Source organism: Euleptes europaea, chromosome 4 (genome assembly GCF_029931775.1).
Source record: "Euleptes europaea isolate rEulEur1 chromosome 4, rEulEur1.hap1, whole genome shotgun sequence".
NCBI classification, from domain to species: domain Eukaryota; kingdom Metazoa; phylum Chordata; class Lepidosauria; order Squamata; family Sphaerodactylidae; genus Euleptes; species Euleptes europaea.
The window spans coordinates 23,967,129-23,981,862 of record NC_079315.1 but is presented as its reverse complement, the minus strand read 5'-3'; the positions used below and the strand labels follow the sequence as shown (position 1 = coordinate 23,981,862).

General features: G+C 43.4%; 1 protein-coding gene across 1 annotated transcript in view; it reads right to left on the bottom strand.

The window, feature by feature from the left end:
• TMEM38B (transmembrane protein 38B) overlaps positions 1–12,018 on the bottom strand; it is a 31,805-nt gene extending 19,787 nt beyond the window's left edge. Inside the window, exons 1-2 of the mRNA XM_056848523.1 lie at positions 11,895–12,018; positions 2,601–2,757 (exon numbers count right to left, since the gene is read on the bottom strand). Coding sequence (XP_056704501.1) covers positions 2,601–2,757; positions 11,895–12,006 — 269 coding nt within the window. The 5' untranslated portion in view covers positions 12,007–12,018. The remainder of the gene's footprint in view (positions 1–2,600; positions 2,758–11,894) is intronic.
• Between the last annotated feature and the right edge of the window lie 2,716 nt (positions 12,019–14,734).

Below are 14,734 nucleotides of genomic sequence, written 5' to 3'. Positions count from 1 at the left end.
CCCTGGCATCTCCAGTTAAAGGGACTAGGCAAGTAGGTGAGGTGAAAGACCTCTGCCTGAGACCCTGGAGAGCCACTGCCGGTCTGAGTAGACAATACTGACTTTTTTTTGTTGTTGCAAAAAAGCCAAAACTCCACTCTTGGTGGTTGAACGGGGTCAAAATAGAGCAAGTGCACTGCTATAAATACCTGGGGGTGGTCTTTCAGGCATCAGGTTCAAAAACGTCTCACATAACTTATGCTGCCTCAAATACCCAAAAAAGTGCTATACAAAAGTTTTTCTGGACGAAAGGGGACGCTCAGTTATGGCAGCTGTTAAGCTATTTAAGGCTAAACTTCTTTCTCAAATGCTATATAGGGCGCCACTTATGACCATGGCAAATTACTCCAAGATGGAGAAGATTCAATCTAAATTTTTGAGAGCTGTTTTACAAGTCCCCTCCAGTGTCTCTAATCCTGCAGTCCGAATAGAGACTGGGGAGGTTACGATTGAAGCGAGGATATGGATAGCCGCAATTTCTTATTGGCCCAAAATAGCACTGTCCTAAAGGACTCGTTAATCTGATCCTGTACGACACTTTTACCTCTCCCTGGTTGAGGAGTTTGAAGAAAAAATTAGGCTTCTATGGTCTCTCTCAAGAACTACTTTTATCTATGGAGTATTTGCAGGCCAGGGTCTTGATAAGGCAAAGAATACGAGACGTAGAAAGACAGCATGATCTGAATAGACTTAAAAATGTCTGTTACAATCGAAATACCCTTACTAATGTGATCCCGATGCCATATCTTGTTCATCTGGAAAATCCTGATTATAGGAGGGTCTTTACCTTGTTACGCTGCAATGCTCTCCCTTCAGCTATAATGGAAGGTAGATACAAGAAGATCCCCTATGGTGAACGCATATGCCCTTGTTCTGATGGGAGCATACCCTTGAACATGTCATTTATGACTGCAAAATTTATAATAAAATAAGAGAAGACATTTCCCTTATAATAGCTGACCACTCAGGGAGCACTAGAGCGACTCGCCTTTCTAACTTGCTCTCAGTTAAAGACACCGAGCTAACTTTTAAAATGGCCAAATTTGGATGGCGAATTATGAAGGCTAGACGAGCATGGGTCGAACCCAACGAATGAGTTTTAACTGTGTTCTAGTTACGCTTATGTTTTTAATAGTTCCCCTACGAATGTCTGATTATATATTTATTGATGTATTGATGTATATAGCTACTATTTTTATTATGTAAAAGTTTTTTATTGCTGGTCTGGGACTGTATTAAACATTTCGATTCGACTTTGATGGACCAAGGGACTGATTCTATATAAGGCAGTTTCATGTGTTCATGTGACAGCCATTTGAGCACATATAGCCTTGCGCTCCCCATGCCACACACCCAATACTTCAGACAGGGGGACCATTTAAAAAAAAAAAAAGTTTGAGAGCTTCATGTCCTTGCATTCAATTTTACATTCAAAAATAGAGATTGAAAAGAGCACAATCGATTTTAAAAACATAAAACGGTGTGATTGAGGAGGGGGAGACGGGACTGTGCCAGTCAATCAGCATTCTGCACAAGACCCGCTGAACTGCCTTCTCGCAAGCTGGATCCTGGTGAGAAATAAGCACATCCCTGGACAAAGCAGCAACTCCTGCTTTGCTTTCTTTAAAATCCTAATCTGTGTATACTGTGTTGAACGTCTTCCCTGTGTGTGTGTAAAGTGCCATTAAGTCACAGCTGATTTATGGGAACCCCACAGGATTTTCAAGGCAAGAGACATTCAGAGGTGGTTTGTCATTGTCTGGCTCTGCATTCTTCTCCCATCCAAGTAATAGCCAGAACCAACCCTGCTTAGCTTCCAAGATCTGATGAGATCAGGCTAGCCTGGGCCATCCAGGTTAGGGCAATGCCTTCCCTAAACAATCAAAATGCTTCTAAATTCGCTAAAGTTAACTTAAACTTTTAGTTAAATTAAAGACCTTTTGCTATCATAAGAAAGTCCTGACTAGGCAGATTTTTTAAAAAACTGTACATTATCTTTTACTTCAAATACTTACAAGACTCTATAAGTCTTGTATCTTCTTGTTACCTGCCCTGAGCCTGACTTGTCTGGGATTGAGGGCGGGCTAGAAATCTGATTTTTATTAACAATAACAACAATAACAATAATATAGCATTTTGGAGGAGGAATGCCTTCCTTTTGTACATAATCGGCTGGATCCTGCCAATCATTTCCATTGATAAGGGTGTGGGTGATTTTCATGGACTCCCCACCCCCCAGACACTTCCTGGGAACCCCCTAGTCCCCAAGCAGCAGCATTTGGGGGGGGGCATTTGGGACCACAGAAGGCGTGAGGAGTCAGGGAAGTAGCACTAAGGTTGAAATCTAAGCAAGATCCAAGCCAATGCTTCATTTAAGACAGCAGTCATTTTTTTAATCTGTATGCGTATTTTAAAATCCATTCGATTGACAGCTTAATTGAATGACAGCCCTAAAAGTCGCTCTTCAAGTCTTGCAAAAAAAAAAAAGGGCTTAAACTACAAATCCATGCTTTATCACTATTGTAAGTAGAGACAACAAACTTACATTTAAAGCTGCTTACCAGACTGATGAGGCAAGGAGGACATTTGTAGTATTGGCGAGAAATGCAACTGGAGGCTCCGAGAGCAACAAGGAAGACAAAATGGACCCACCAAAGCAGTGAAGCATAGCACTAAACCAGCACGCAATTGGGCTGTGGCGTGATATTTCCACTGCTCCTGAAACGATACAGAATTCGGACAAGGTCAAGATTAACAAGTTCTTTCTGTCAAACTTTAACCTCCTCAGAAAAGGAGAAATGGTCAATGCATGGCCCTTTAACGGCCCCCAAGTTTCTCCTACTGGGCCAACTGAGGAAAAATGTCATCTTGCACAGAACTTCAAGTGGCTCTTCAGGGGATATCGAAGTTCTCCACGAGGAAAGTAGCTTGAAAATTTCTCCACCCACTTATAAATTCTTTCATCCTCTGCGGGAGATATTTAACATTAAGCACATCTTTCACCGTAGAAATAAAAGTTACCATTCACGGAAGCAGCCACTATACTATGACTAAACAGTGTTTGAAATTTTAGGAGTAAGTGATTTTAAGTTTCCATGGCCATTATTAAAGATTTATGCTAAGACAGAAAATAATTTTTCGGGGGGGGGGGGAGAGAAATACATAGCACCCTCAGAATTACAGTAGCACCCTACATAATTCAAAACTGGCCACCCTCAGAAACACATTCACTATTTGGTCAATTTTGGAAAACACACAATTTGTCCTGTTCAAATTAACTTGGCAATGTGCATCTAAACCACTGACCATAGTGCTATAGCAATGTATTTAATTTCCAGTCACCATCATATTAATCTATCATGCGTGTAGGTTTACATTCACACGACAAGCTCAACTGTTGCTCTTTCCAAGAAAGATTCTCCAAACTATTACCAACTCAATACTATTTTGACTAGTAAAAAGTGTATCCTTTCCTTCCAAGAATATGCAAGCAAGAAAACGGATGCAATAAAACTGAAGGGAAAAGAAAGCAGCAATGAACCTGAATACTGTGCTTTGAGTTCAATGTTAAAAGGAGCCATTAGTGACTTGATTTCTTCTTCACTGCCTTTCATTCACATCGAAGAGGAACGTGAAAGTAAACACGGGGGGGGGGAGAGGCTTCACAGGCTATTTCTACATGGCATAAAGTACTTCTGTAGCAGAAGAGAGAGGGTGATTTTGCCAATGACTCCCCACACTAGAACCCACATTTCCCCCAACACTTCCCTTTGCTGTTTCTGGTGCCCCTGTGCCCACTCTCCCAAGAGTAGCAATTTTAGGAAGCTTTGGAGCAGGGGTGTCAAACGTAATTGTTACGAGGGCCAGATAGGACATAAAGGTCGCTTGGTTGGGCCGGGTCTTGTCTTGCCAACCCAGATTGAGTGTGGGGAGGGGTGGCTGCCTCGGCTGGCTTGCGGGCCGGATAAGAGCTCTCTAGGGGCCGGATCCGGCCCTCGGGCCTTATGTTCGACACCTCTGCTTTGGAGACTGCACCAGGAGCCAGGAATCAACAAATATCACCCCTTCTCTTCTACTGGCAGAAGTACTTTGTGCTGGCAGAAAACCTTCTTTGGATCCAACTTATTCTGCTGGTTATTTTGACTGCAACGGAACAACACAGCTACCCCTCTAAAATTTGTTTCTGCGGAAATACTTTTGCAAAGGCCAGACTGACAGTTGTGTACAGATCAGCAATATTTAAGTATTTTTTAAAAAGTTATGCTGTAAAATCGGTATTACGTGACACTACAAGTATGACTGTTTAGGACTAGAAGATTGCTGTTCGGTTCACATGTATCCTATCAACGTTCCTTGTGAGCGTTGAAGTTGCAGTTAATTAAGCTTAATTGTGTACTTGACAAGGTTAACAAGGGAGATAATGATCAGGATGAACTATCAGGTTTAGCTAATGAGAAGTGTGAAGCGCATGAGTGCTGCCCAATCCGCATGCCCCAAGTACATATGATGAGAAAGCCTGAAGGCAGGCAAAACATTTCAGAAATCTAATTTCCATGATTTAAAAAGAGAGATATTGGGAAAGATGTTTTTAATATCACAGTAAGTGACAAAATACCGGATACTGCATATCATTTCCTGCTCCTCCACATTAGCACAGAAGCAGGATATAGTGGGGGAAAGATGGATGCATACAGATGGGATGCTTTTTGCGATGCCCTCACCCTGAAACAACAGATATTGCGGGACCAAAGAAGAGGATAGAAAACATGCAACCGAAATGATTAAGGGGTTAGTGCACCTTCTCTACGTGAAAAGACTAGGATATCTAGAGCCGCTCTGAGCCTGGCTTTGGCTGGGAAAAGCGGGGTAACAAATGGAAATAATAAATAAAATAAATAAAAATGACAGGGGGTGCAGTGGGGAGATGAATGGCATGACCTAGAGAAAGTCAAGAGAGAGAATTCTCTTTGTCTCATCTCGCTATGGCAGCTTCATTCACCTGATCAGGGCTTTCTTGTGATGGGACTCACCAGTAGTGAGTACCGTCACCTTTGCAGGGGTCGCTCGCAAGTCCTGATTCTCATGCACCAGCCCACCTCACTCAGCCAAAGAAAGAGAGAGTGGACCCTCAGGAGCTGTATAGCGGGGATCTGCAGAAGGAGGGGGGAATTGGTAGAAATCAGACCAACCTTATATACGAGGACTGGCATCTTTTTTCTCCCTCCAACAAAAGCAGTGCATCTCAGCAAACCCTTCTGAAGGTACCACCCTGCAAATGGGTAAGATTGACAGCTGCCCAGATCCCAAGCATTCTCTGTTGTGGCTCCCACCTGGTGGAAAGGCCTGCCTGAGGAGGTCAGGTAAGTTTCCATACTTCTGTTTCACACATTCTGCAGAATGACAGAATTGTTCAGGAGGGCATTTTTATAAAGGGAAGCAAGTTCTAGTTGTACCATTTGAAATGTTTAGGCAATTGCATTTCTTACTGTATTTTTTGCACTGCTTTCTAATTTTGTAATTTGGCTTGATTGCATTGTTTCTTCTACACATTACTCTTTTACTGCATTGTTCTTCAGCTTTGTAACCTTGACTTTTCTTAATTGTCTGTATGTGTTACAATCCAGTTTTAAGAACTGTGAGTACTGTACTGTCTTTATTAAAAACGTTCTTTAAATTATACAATCTGCCTTGCACCTCATGGAGAAAGGTGGATTACAACTGAAGTAAATTAGTCCTACTGATAGAACTCAAAAACCACCTAGTGGTAGAGTTAGAACAGACAAAAGGAAGTACTTTGCCCTCACAAAACAGTTATTACAGAATTCATCCCCCTAGGACCGTGTTGGCGAACCTACGGCACGCGTGCCGGACTTGGCACACTGAGTACTCTCTGTGGGCACGCACGAGTAAGTTGATCAGCCGTCGCGACTGCCTTACCTGGACTGCCCGCCGCCCAGCTGGGGCTTTGAACTGCTCCACACAGCACGGAGCAGTTCAAAGTTCCCCCCCTTCCCTGGACTCTCCGCCGCCCAGCTTAGGGGCTTTGAACAAACATTAATTGTTCAAAAGCATGCCAAATGCAAACTTTTACCTTTCAATAAAAAGTTGTTTGTATCATTGAAAGCTCCGTTATTGTGTTTTGCCTTTAAGGCAAAAGATGTTAATGTATGTGTTGTTTTTTCTAAACTAAAACCTCAGTATTCAGGTTAAATTGCCGTGTTGGCACTTTGCGATATATAAGTGGGTTTTGGGTTGCAGTTTGGGCACTCGGTCTCTAAAAGGTTTGCCATCACTGCCCTAGGATGTGGTGTTAGACACTGGTTTAGATGACTTTATGAAACGAATTAGATAGACATCATCTTCCTAAAATGTTCAATGGCTATCGGCCACAGTAGCTAAAGAAACCTCCAAGATGACAGATACTGGGGGACAAGCAGCAATGAAGACTGTTGCTTTCATGCCCTGCTTAGGAGGTTCCTGGAAGCGGTGGTGTCTGATCTAGAGAACCAGGTTTGATTCCCCACTCTTCCACATGAGCGGCAGAGGCTAATCTGGGGAAATGGATTTGTTTCCTCACTCCTACACATGAAGCCAGCTGGGTGACCTTGGGCTAGTCACAGCTCTCTCAGCCCCACCTACCTCATAGGGTGTCTGTTGTGGGGAGGGGAAGGTGATTGTATGCTAGTTTAAGTCTTCCTTAAGTAGTAGAGAAAGTTAGCATATAAAAACCAACTCCTCTTCTTCTAAATGGCAGGGCACTTCTGGAAACTGGATGCTTGACTTTGAAAGTGGATGCTGCGTCTCAAACACGGTCTTTTTAGATTCTTAAAGCAACAGGAATATGTTCTGAACATCCCTCTTATTTCTATTACTTTTAGTCTATGAATCGTATATCCTATCATTTTAGTTACTGTATATTCTCCAATTTTAATTCTGTAACTGATATGAATATTTTTAATGGCATTTGCTTTATTAATAAATGAATCTGACACAACCCAGTTATCCTAGGATAACAAATTATCTGGCTTGCCTGCTTCAGGGGGGTCCTTAGTCTCCAACCTCCCACACGCACACACACACACCATCAGCAGGTCGGCTCCAGAACTTCCACCGTAAATACTGTTGTAAGCTTCCCTATGATTACAGTTTTGTGCCACTGCAGAAAAAAACTAGCTGTGGCACTCAGCTCAGAGCCCAAAAGGTAACACAAGCACATTAGGAAGCCTGTGTGAGGGATGATATTCCCTGAAGTATCTGGGTCTCAGGCCCTTTAAGGTACCTTGAATTGCCCCAGAAGCTCTCTGGAAAGAGCTCCCTTCAAGAAGCAACATGGTAAAAAAATGTCATGCTTGCCATCTTGCTCCCAATTAACCATAGGAAAGATATCTTTTTAGACAAGGGGCACCTCTTCGCTCAAATTTGAGAACAGCAAAAAATAATTTGAGAACAGCAAAAAAAGAAGGGAACAGACAAATCTGCCCGGGGAGGTGGTAATTGAATGATATTGGTGCCACAACCAGGAAGGCCCTTTCCCAGGTTGCCATTCATCTAGCTTCATATGGCAAAGGCACCCTCCTCACTTGTCCCAGACACCTGTTTCAAATTTGTTCTATGCAGATGCTGTGCTGCTTTCACGGTCTCGCGTGGGTTTAAGACATCTACTAAGCGCGTTTGCATCTTATTGCTCCCAAGAGTCCTTAGAAATAAATTACCAAAAGACTAAGGTTGTAGTATTTTGTAAAGGGGTCCCATCTTCATGGAATATGGATGGCCACAACTGAGCAGGTTAATAAATTACGCTACCTGGGCATCCCTTTTTCCTATAATATGTCCTGGACAGGCCCCATATGACTGCTGCCATGAAGCTAGCATCTGTACACTCAGCAGCCTTCCTGAGATTTTTTTCGAACCACAGGAGGCAATTATTTACCAGTTGCTATCCAGGCATTTAAGGCTAAAATAGCTCTGTTAATTATTATTTGGTGTACCTTTGGATATTGTCAAAGTTAATGAAGAGTATGATTCTTGCTTAATTTCTTTTTTACACTCCATGTCCAACTTGCCAACATGTATTTCTGTTTTTAATTATACCTCTTTTTAACTGTACTGTTTAGCTATTATATTTTTGTATATTTGGTTATTTATGTATTATGGAATGTATTGAATTTGTTTTGCTTATGACCTGTTGGTCCACAAGCATAAAGAATGGAATAAGGGGGTGGGGGAAATAAAGCAGGACCTCTGGTTCATATGGGAGAAGGCAGCCCTCAGTTATGCAGACCCTGAGCCATATAGGCTTTAAAGGCCAATGCCAGCACCTTGTACATGTATATTACGTTTTGCCACATAACAGGTAGGAAAAGAGTAGAAAAACAAGTTTTGTAGTAATGCATTATCTGCACAAAAACACACAATCATAATAGGGTTAACAGCATATTTGAATTCTGGATTAAAGTTTATAACATTGAAAATACTGACTTTTTCAATACCGCATCATATCAATTGTAGACAGGATTAATCATATTTAAACAATAAATATGCGCTTGAAAAATATGTTGTATGTATACAGAGAAATATCAATAGATAATGCTGATCAACTTACATAAAAATCTTACCACACATTTCACGTGACTATAGCCTTGCCTTAAAAAGCAATTGCACTCATTTTAAACAACATATTTCTTTTTAAAAAATAAGTTATTTGAAATTTCCAAAAACATGCAAACAAACATCAACCATTCACATACATACAATGTAAACTATCTTTCAGGGAGTTCATTTTGAATTAATCGCTCGGGTCATTTGTTTGATCAATAATCTACTTAAATCTTTTATCAATATTTCCGCTGCTTTCTGGGCTATCTGTCTAAGCAATACTAATACTTAATGCTTAATACCTTCCAGACTATCTATCAAAGCAATACTAATACTTAATACAATTCTTCTTACCCTACTATACTTTGCTTTTATACAACAAAAGATTTCATAGTTTTCAAATGCATCCCCAAAATTTCTCGTTTTTCCATCAGAAAAACAGGGGGAAAGTCCAAACTGACTTTTTTCTCATTTTTTTCCCAGGCGTTCATATTTCCATCCCCTCCACCACAGACCCCTGCCACAGTTTCCAATCTATGTCTTCAGGCTTTTTTGGTGCCAGCAGGGTGTGGCAGAACTTCTAGTTCCCTCAATAATCTCTGCCTCGTCTGATACCGTGCTTGGGCTCCAGTCCATTATGGCAGCCAACAGAGGGTCACTAAAGGTTCAGATTTTTACTGGCAGGTGTGCGCGGGTGGCATAAGAGGAGATCAGCCAGAAATATAAGCATGACACGCAGTTTGAAGAGAGGCAATGGTGCTTTTAAAAGGAAAGGAGTAGTAAGATAAGCATCCCCTGTCATTGCCTAAGTGCTGACAGCTGACACTAACGCTGAGCAACACTCTTTCCTACTCTCATACACAGCACATGTTTCAGGTATTCAAATGTGTGAACTTTCTTATATGAGATAAATTGCTCCTGTTATTCAATACATTCTAAGAAAAATGGTCCCTAGAAAAGTTCACTTTTGACATTAGAGAAAAGTCACCATATGTAACTCTGCAGAAGGAAGCCAAAGTGGCAAATGAGCACCCTCTCTGTGTGTGTGTTAAGTGCCGTCAAGTCGTTTCCGACTCATGGCGACCCTATTAATCAGTGTCCTCCAAAATGTCCTATCTTTGACAGCCTTGCTCAGATCTTGCAAATTGAGAGCTGTGGCTTCCTTTATAGAGTCAATCCATCTCTTGTTGGGTCTTCCTCTTTTCCTGAGCTTCTCAGCTTTTCCTAGCATGGCTGTCTTTTCCAGGGACCATTTTTGCATGGTCAATTTTGATGCTCACTCAAAGCTCTTTTTTAAAATGTGACTTTAAAATGCCTATTCACGGTCCCGACGCAAAAGGAGAAGTTCCACTCCCCCCACTCACCTGCTCCTTTGCTCCTGTTTGCATATCCATTAGCATATGCATAGCTAACGCGCCTCTGTTGTTTTGCATTGTTCCTTGAGGGGGATTCTTCGTGGCAAACACCAAAGGTCGCGTTAAATGGTCTCTTTAGTAATGCGAAGCAGGTATGCACAGGCTTCGCAGTCACTTCTGGAATGACGGTTCAGCGTGCAAAATTCAGAAAAATCTGCAGGGCAATTCAGCCTGGAACGCGCTGCTAATTACCATGCAAAAATGGTGAGGGACTCTTGTCTTCTCATAATGTGACCAAAATACAACAGCCTCAGTTTAGTCATTTTAGCTTCTAGGGTCAGTTCAGGCTTGATTTGATCTATAACCCACTTTGGCAGTCCAGAGTATCCGTAACACTCTCCTCCAACACCACATCTCAAAGGAATCTACTTTAAGTAAAGTTTGCACGGCATGGAGAAATGTTTCCTGCGGCCTGACTCGTACGTGCCAGTGACACCAAGCAAGAGGTGAGCAGAGGCGGCAAAGCAGTAATGAAGAGGAGAAAATTCCAACCCTGCTGGAGCAACTCCCAACATCAAAAAATGGACTATTTATGGGAGACTGCAGAGAAGTCTAGCATAAAACCACAGGGATTATAGATTTAGGATGTTGTCAGGGGGCACGTTGTAAGATTCTTAATGAGCAAGCGCACCCCCAAAGTGATCAAGGATGCCCCCTAAATTTCCAGGGACAGTGTAACTCTGGAATTCAAACACGTGAGTGCTTAATAATTGGTATTAAAAGCCCCCTCCCCTCCTCTAACCTATCAATGTGTGAAGAATGATGACTAGGTGAGTACTGTAAAGAAGAGGCCTTAAGTATCAACTATGCCAAAACCAAAGTGATGGTCTCACAAGTTTAATTGGTCCATAGACGGAACCCCTGTAGAGCAATCCAGCACCTTCAAATATCTAGGGATAACGTTCAATGAAACTTTAACCTGGCGGGCTCATTTGGCAATCACCAGATCCACAGTCTTAAGATCCATAGGGACTATTCTGAAATTTTATTATACAAAAGGAGGACTACCCATTGTGTGTGTGTGTAAAGTGCCGTCAAGTCGCAGCCGACTTATGGCAACCCCTTTTGGGGGGGTTTTCATGGCAAGAGACTAACAGAGGTGGTTTGCCAGTGACTTCCTCTGCACAGCAACCCTGGTCTTCCTTGGTGGTCTCCCATCTAAATACTAACCAGGGCTGACCCTGCTTAGCTTCTGAGATCTGACGAGATCAGGCTAGCCTGGGCCATCCAGGTCAGAGGGTGTGTGTGTGTGTGTGTGTGTGTGTGTGTGTGTGTGTGTGTGAAGTGCCTTCCTCTGCACAGCTACACTGGTCTTCCTTGGCGGTCTCCCATCCAAATACTAACCAGGGCTGACCCTGCTTAGCTTCTGAGATCTGAGAGATCAGGCTAGCTTGGGCCATCCAGGTCAGGGCGGACTACCCATTACTGAGCAAAAATCCACTCTGCACATGATCAGAAGCACCCTCTATAATATTTTCCCATACTCAATGGTTATTCATACTCAAAAGTTATTCCTGTTACTGACAACAGATAAAAGCCTGGCACACTCACAAAAGTTATGGCTGCACACTTTTTTTATACGAAGTACAAAGGACAGATTCGGGTTATTCAGTATTGTCAGAATCGCACTCTGCGCACGGTCAGAGTTGCTATTGTCCCTCCCTGCCCCCCCCCCCAAGTGCAGCCCTGATACCTAAAATGCTTTTCTGGGATAGGAGGAGCAGAAACGGGAGCCCTGCCCCAGAGGCAGGAGGTCCCCCCCCCGCCCCCTGAGAGAAGTCACTCTGCACAAGCCCAGCGTCAAACCCTGGCAGAAAGTCAACACCCCTCCGGCAAGACACTCACCCCGCTGCTCCTTCAGAGACATCACCGAGGCCGCGTAGTGCGCCATGTCGAAGAAGGGAAACATGGGCAGCCGGGAGAAGCGCAGCGGCCACTCGCCCAGGAGCGGCTCCATCTCGGAAGGGCCGGTCACGCCGCGCGCATGCGCAGACGCCGAACAGCTGGGGGGGGGGAAGCCAAACAGGAGAGCCAACGTGGGAGGAGGAGGAGGAGGAGGTTCGCGCAAGGTGGAGTGGGCGGGGATGTAGGCGGGGATGTGGGCGGGGCTGCAAGTGGGTGCCCCGCCCCCTCCCTTGGCGCCGCTTGCCTCCAGCAGCGCGCGAACGGATTAATCCGTGAACAGTTTTGTCCTCTGCAACCTGCCGTATTAAAGAGGAATGGGTTTGGCGCTACGGTGGGTTCAGGAGCGGTTGGGTGGGGGGGCTCAGGAGGGAGTGTTGGGGGGGGGGGAGGGAAACCGCAGCATCTTTTTAAAAATAGTAATATTGGACATTCCTCAGCAATCAGCTCGGCTGGATAAGGTTCTGCTCTGGTGGGGAATCATAAGAGTTGAAAGGGGCCCTGAAGGCCATCTAGTCCAACCCCCTGCTTAATGCAGGATCCGTTTAGGGCAGTGGTTCCCAACCTTTTTTTGACCAGGGACCACTGGGGCTTTTTTGTTCGGTGCAGGGACCCCAAGGTTCAAAATAAAAATTTATAGAATTTGAAAATAAACTTTAATCATAACTGTTAGTTAAACAATAAACTTAGAATAATATTTGAATATATATATTTTATAATAGAGAACTTTTAATTGAAAATATTAATTTATGATGGGTTTATAACTTTGGTTCTTGTAGGTTATCCGGGCTGTGTAACCGTGGTCTTGGAATTTTCTTTCCTGACGTTTCGCCAGCAACTGTGGCAGGCATCTTCAGAGTAGTAACACTGAAGGACAGTGTCTCTCAGTGTCAAGGGTGTAGGAAGAGTAATATATAGTCAGAGAGGGGTTGGGTTTGAGCTGAGTATTGTCCTGCAAAAGTATTGTCCTGTAAGTATCAAGATAATGTGCTAATGAGGGTATGGTATGTTAATATGGAACCATTGTATCCTGAAGTGATCTGTTAATGTGTGTAATCCAAAACTAATCTGTATGGCTATTGTTGAATGTTGTCTTTGTCTGGAGGTTTTTCAGGGCAGGAAGCCAAGCCTTATTCATTCTTAAACTCTCCTCTTTTCTGTTAAAGTTGTGCTGATGTTTATGAATTTCAATGGCTTCTCTGTGCAATCTGACAAAATAGTTGGTAGAATTGTCCAGTCTTTCAGTGTCTTGGAATAAGACCCTGTGTCCTGTTTGTGTCAGTCCATGTTCAGCCACTGCTGATTTCTCAGGTTGGCCAAGTCTGCAGTATCTTTCATGTTCTTTTATCCTTGTTTGTATGCTGCGTTTTGTGGTCCCGATGTAAACTTCTCCACAGCTGCAAGGTATACGATATACTCCTGCAGAGGTGAGGGGGTCTCTTTTGTCTTTTGCTGATCGTAGCATTTGTTGTATTTTCTTGGTGGGTTTAAACACTGTTTGTAGGTTATGTTTTTTCAAAAGTTTCTCCATCCTATCAGTGACTCCTTTAATAAATGGCAAGAATACCTTTCCTATGGGAGACTGTTTTTCTTGAGTTTTCTGATTTTTGTTTGGTTCAATGGCCCTTCTGATTTCATTCTTGGAGTAGCCGTTTGCTAGCAGTGCGTGATTTAGATGGTTAGTTTCTTCCTTGAGAAACTGTGGTTCACAGATCCGTCTTGCACGGTCCATTAGTGTTTTGATTATTCCTCTTTTCTGTCGGGGGTGGTGGTTGGAGTTTTTGTGTAAGTAGAGATCTGTGTGAGTTGGTTTCCGGTAGACCTTGTGACCTAACTGAAGGTTTGATTTACGGATGACAAGGGTATCAAGAAATGGGAGTTTACCCTCAATTTCCTTTTTCATGGTAAACTGAATGTTTGGATGGATATTATTAAGATGGTTTAGAAAGTCCATTAATTTTTCTTCACCATGGCTCCAAATGGTAAATGGTTTATAACTTTGTTTCGCGGACCTTAATTTAGTTCTCGCGGACCCCTGGGGCTCCACGGACCCCCAGTTGGGAACCAGTGGTTTAGAGCATCCCTGACAAGTATTGTCGAAGGCTTTCACGGTCAGAGTTCATTGGTTCTTGTAGGCTATCCAGGCTGTGTGACTTGGTATTTTCTTTCCTGACGTTTCGCCAGCAGCTGTGGGCGGCATCTTCAGAGGAGTAACACTGAAGGACAGTGTCTCTCAGTGTCAAGTGTGTAGGAAGAGTAATATATAGTCAGAAGGGGGTTGGGTTTGAGCTGAATCAGATAGAGGTTGGGTTTGAACTGAATTGAGCTGAGAGACACTGTCCTTCAGGGTTACTCCTCTGAAGATGCCTGCCACAGCTGCTGGCGAAACGTCAGGAAAGAAAATACCAAGGCCACGGTCACGCAGCCCGGATAGCCTACAAGAACCATCCCTGACAAGTGTTTGTCCAGCCTCTGCTAGACGTCTGCCAGTGAGGGGGAGCTCACCACCTCCCTAGGGAGCTGATTCCACTGCTGAACTACTCTCACTGTAAAAAATAAAATAAAATTCTTCTTAAGGACCAGCTGGTACCTTTCCTCCCGTAATTTATTCCCATTATTGCGAGTCCTATCCTCTGCTGCCAACAGGAACAGCTCCCTGCCCTCCTCTAAGTGAGAGCCCTTCAAATACTTAAAAGAGAGCAATCATGTCCCCCCTCAACTTCCTCTTCTCCAGATTGAACATTCCCAAGTTCCTCAGCCTTTCCTTGCAGGACTTGGTCTCC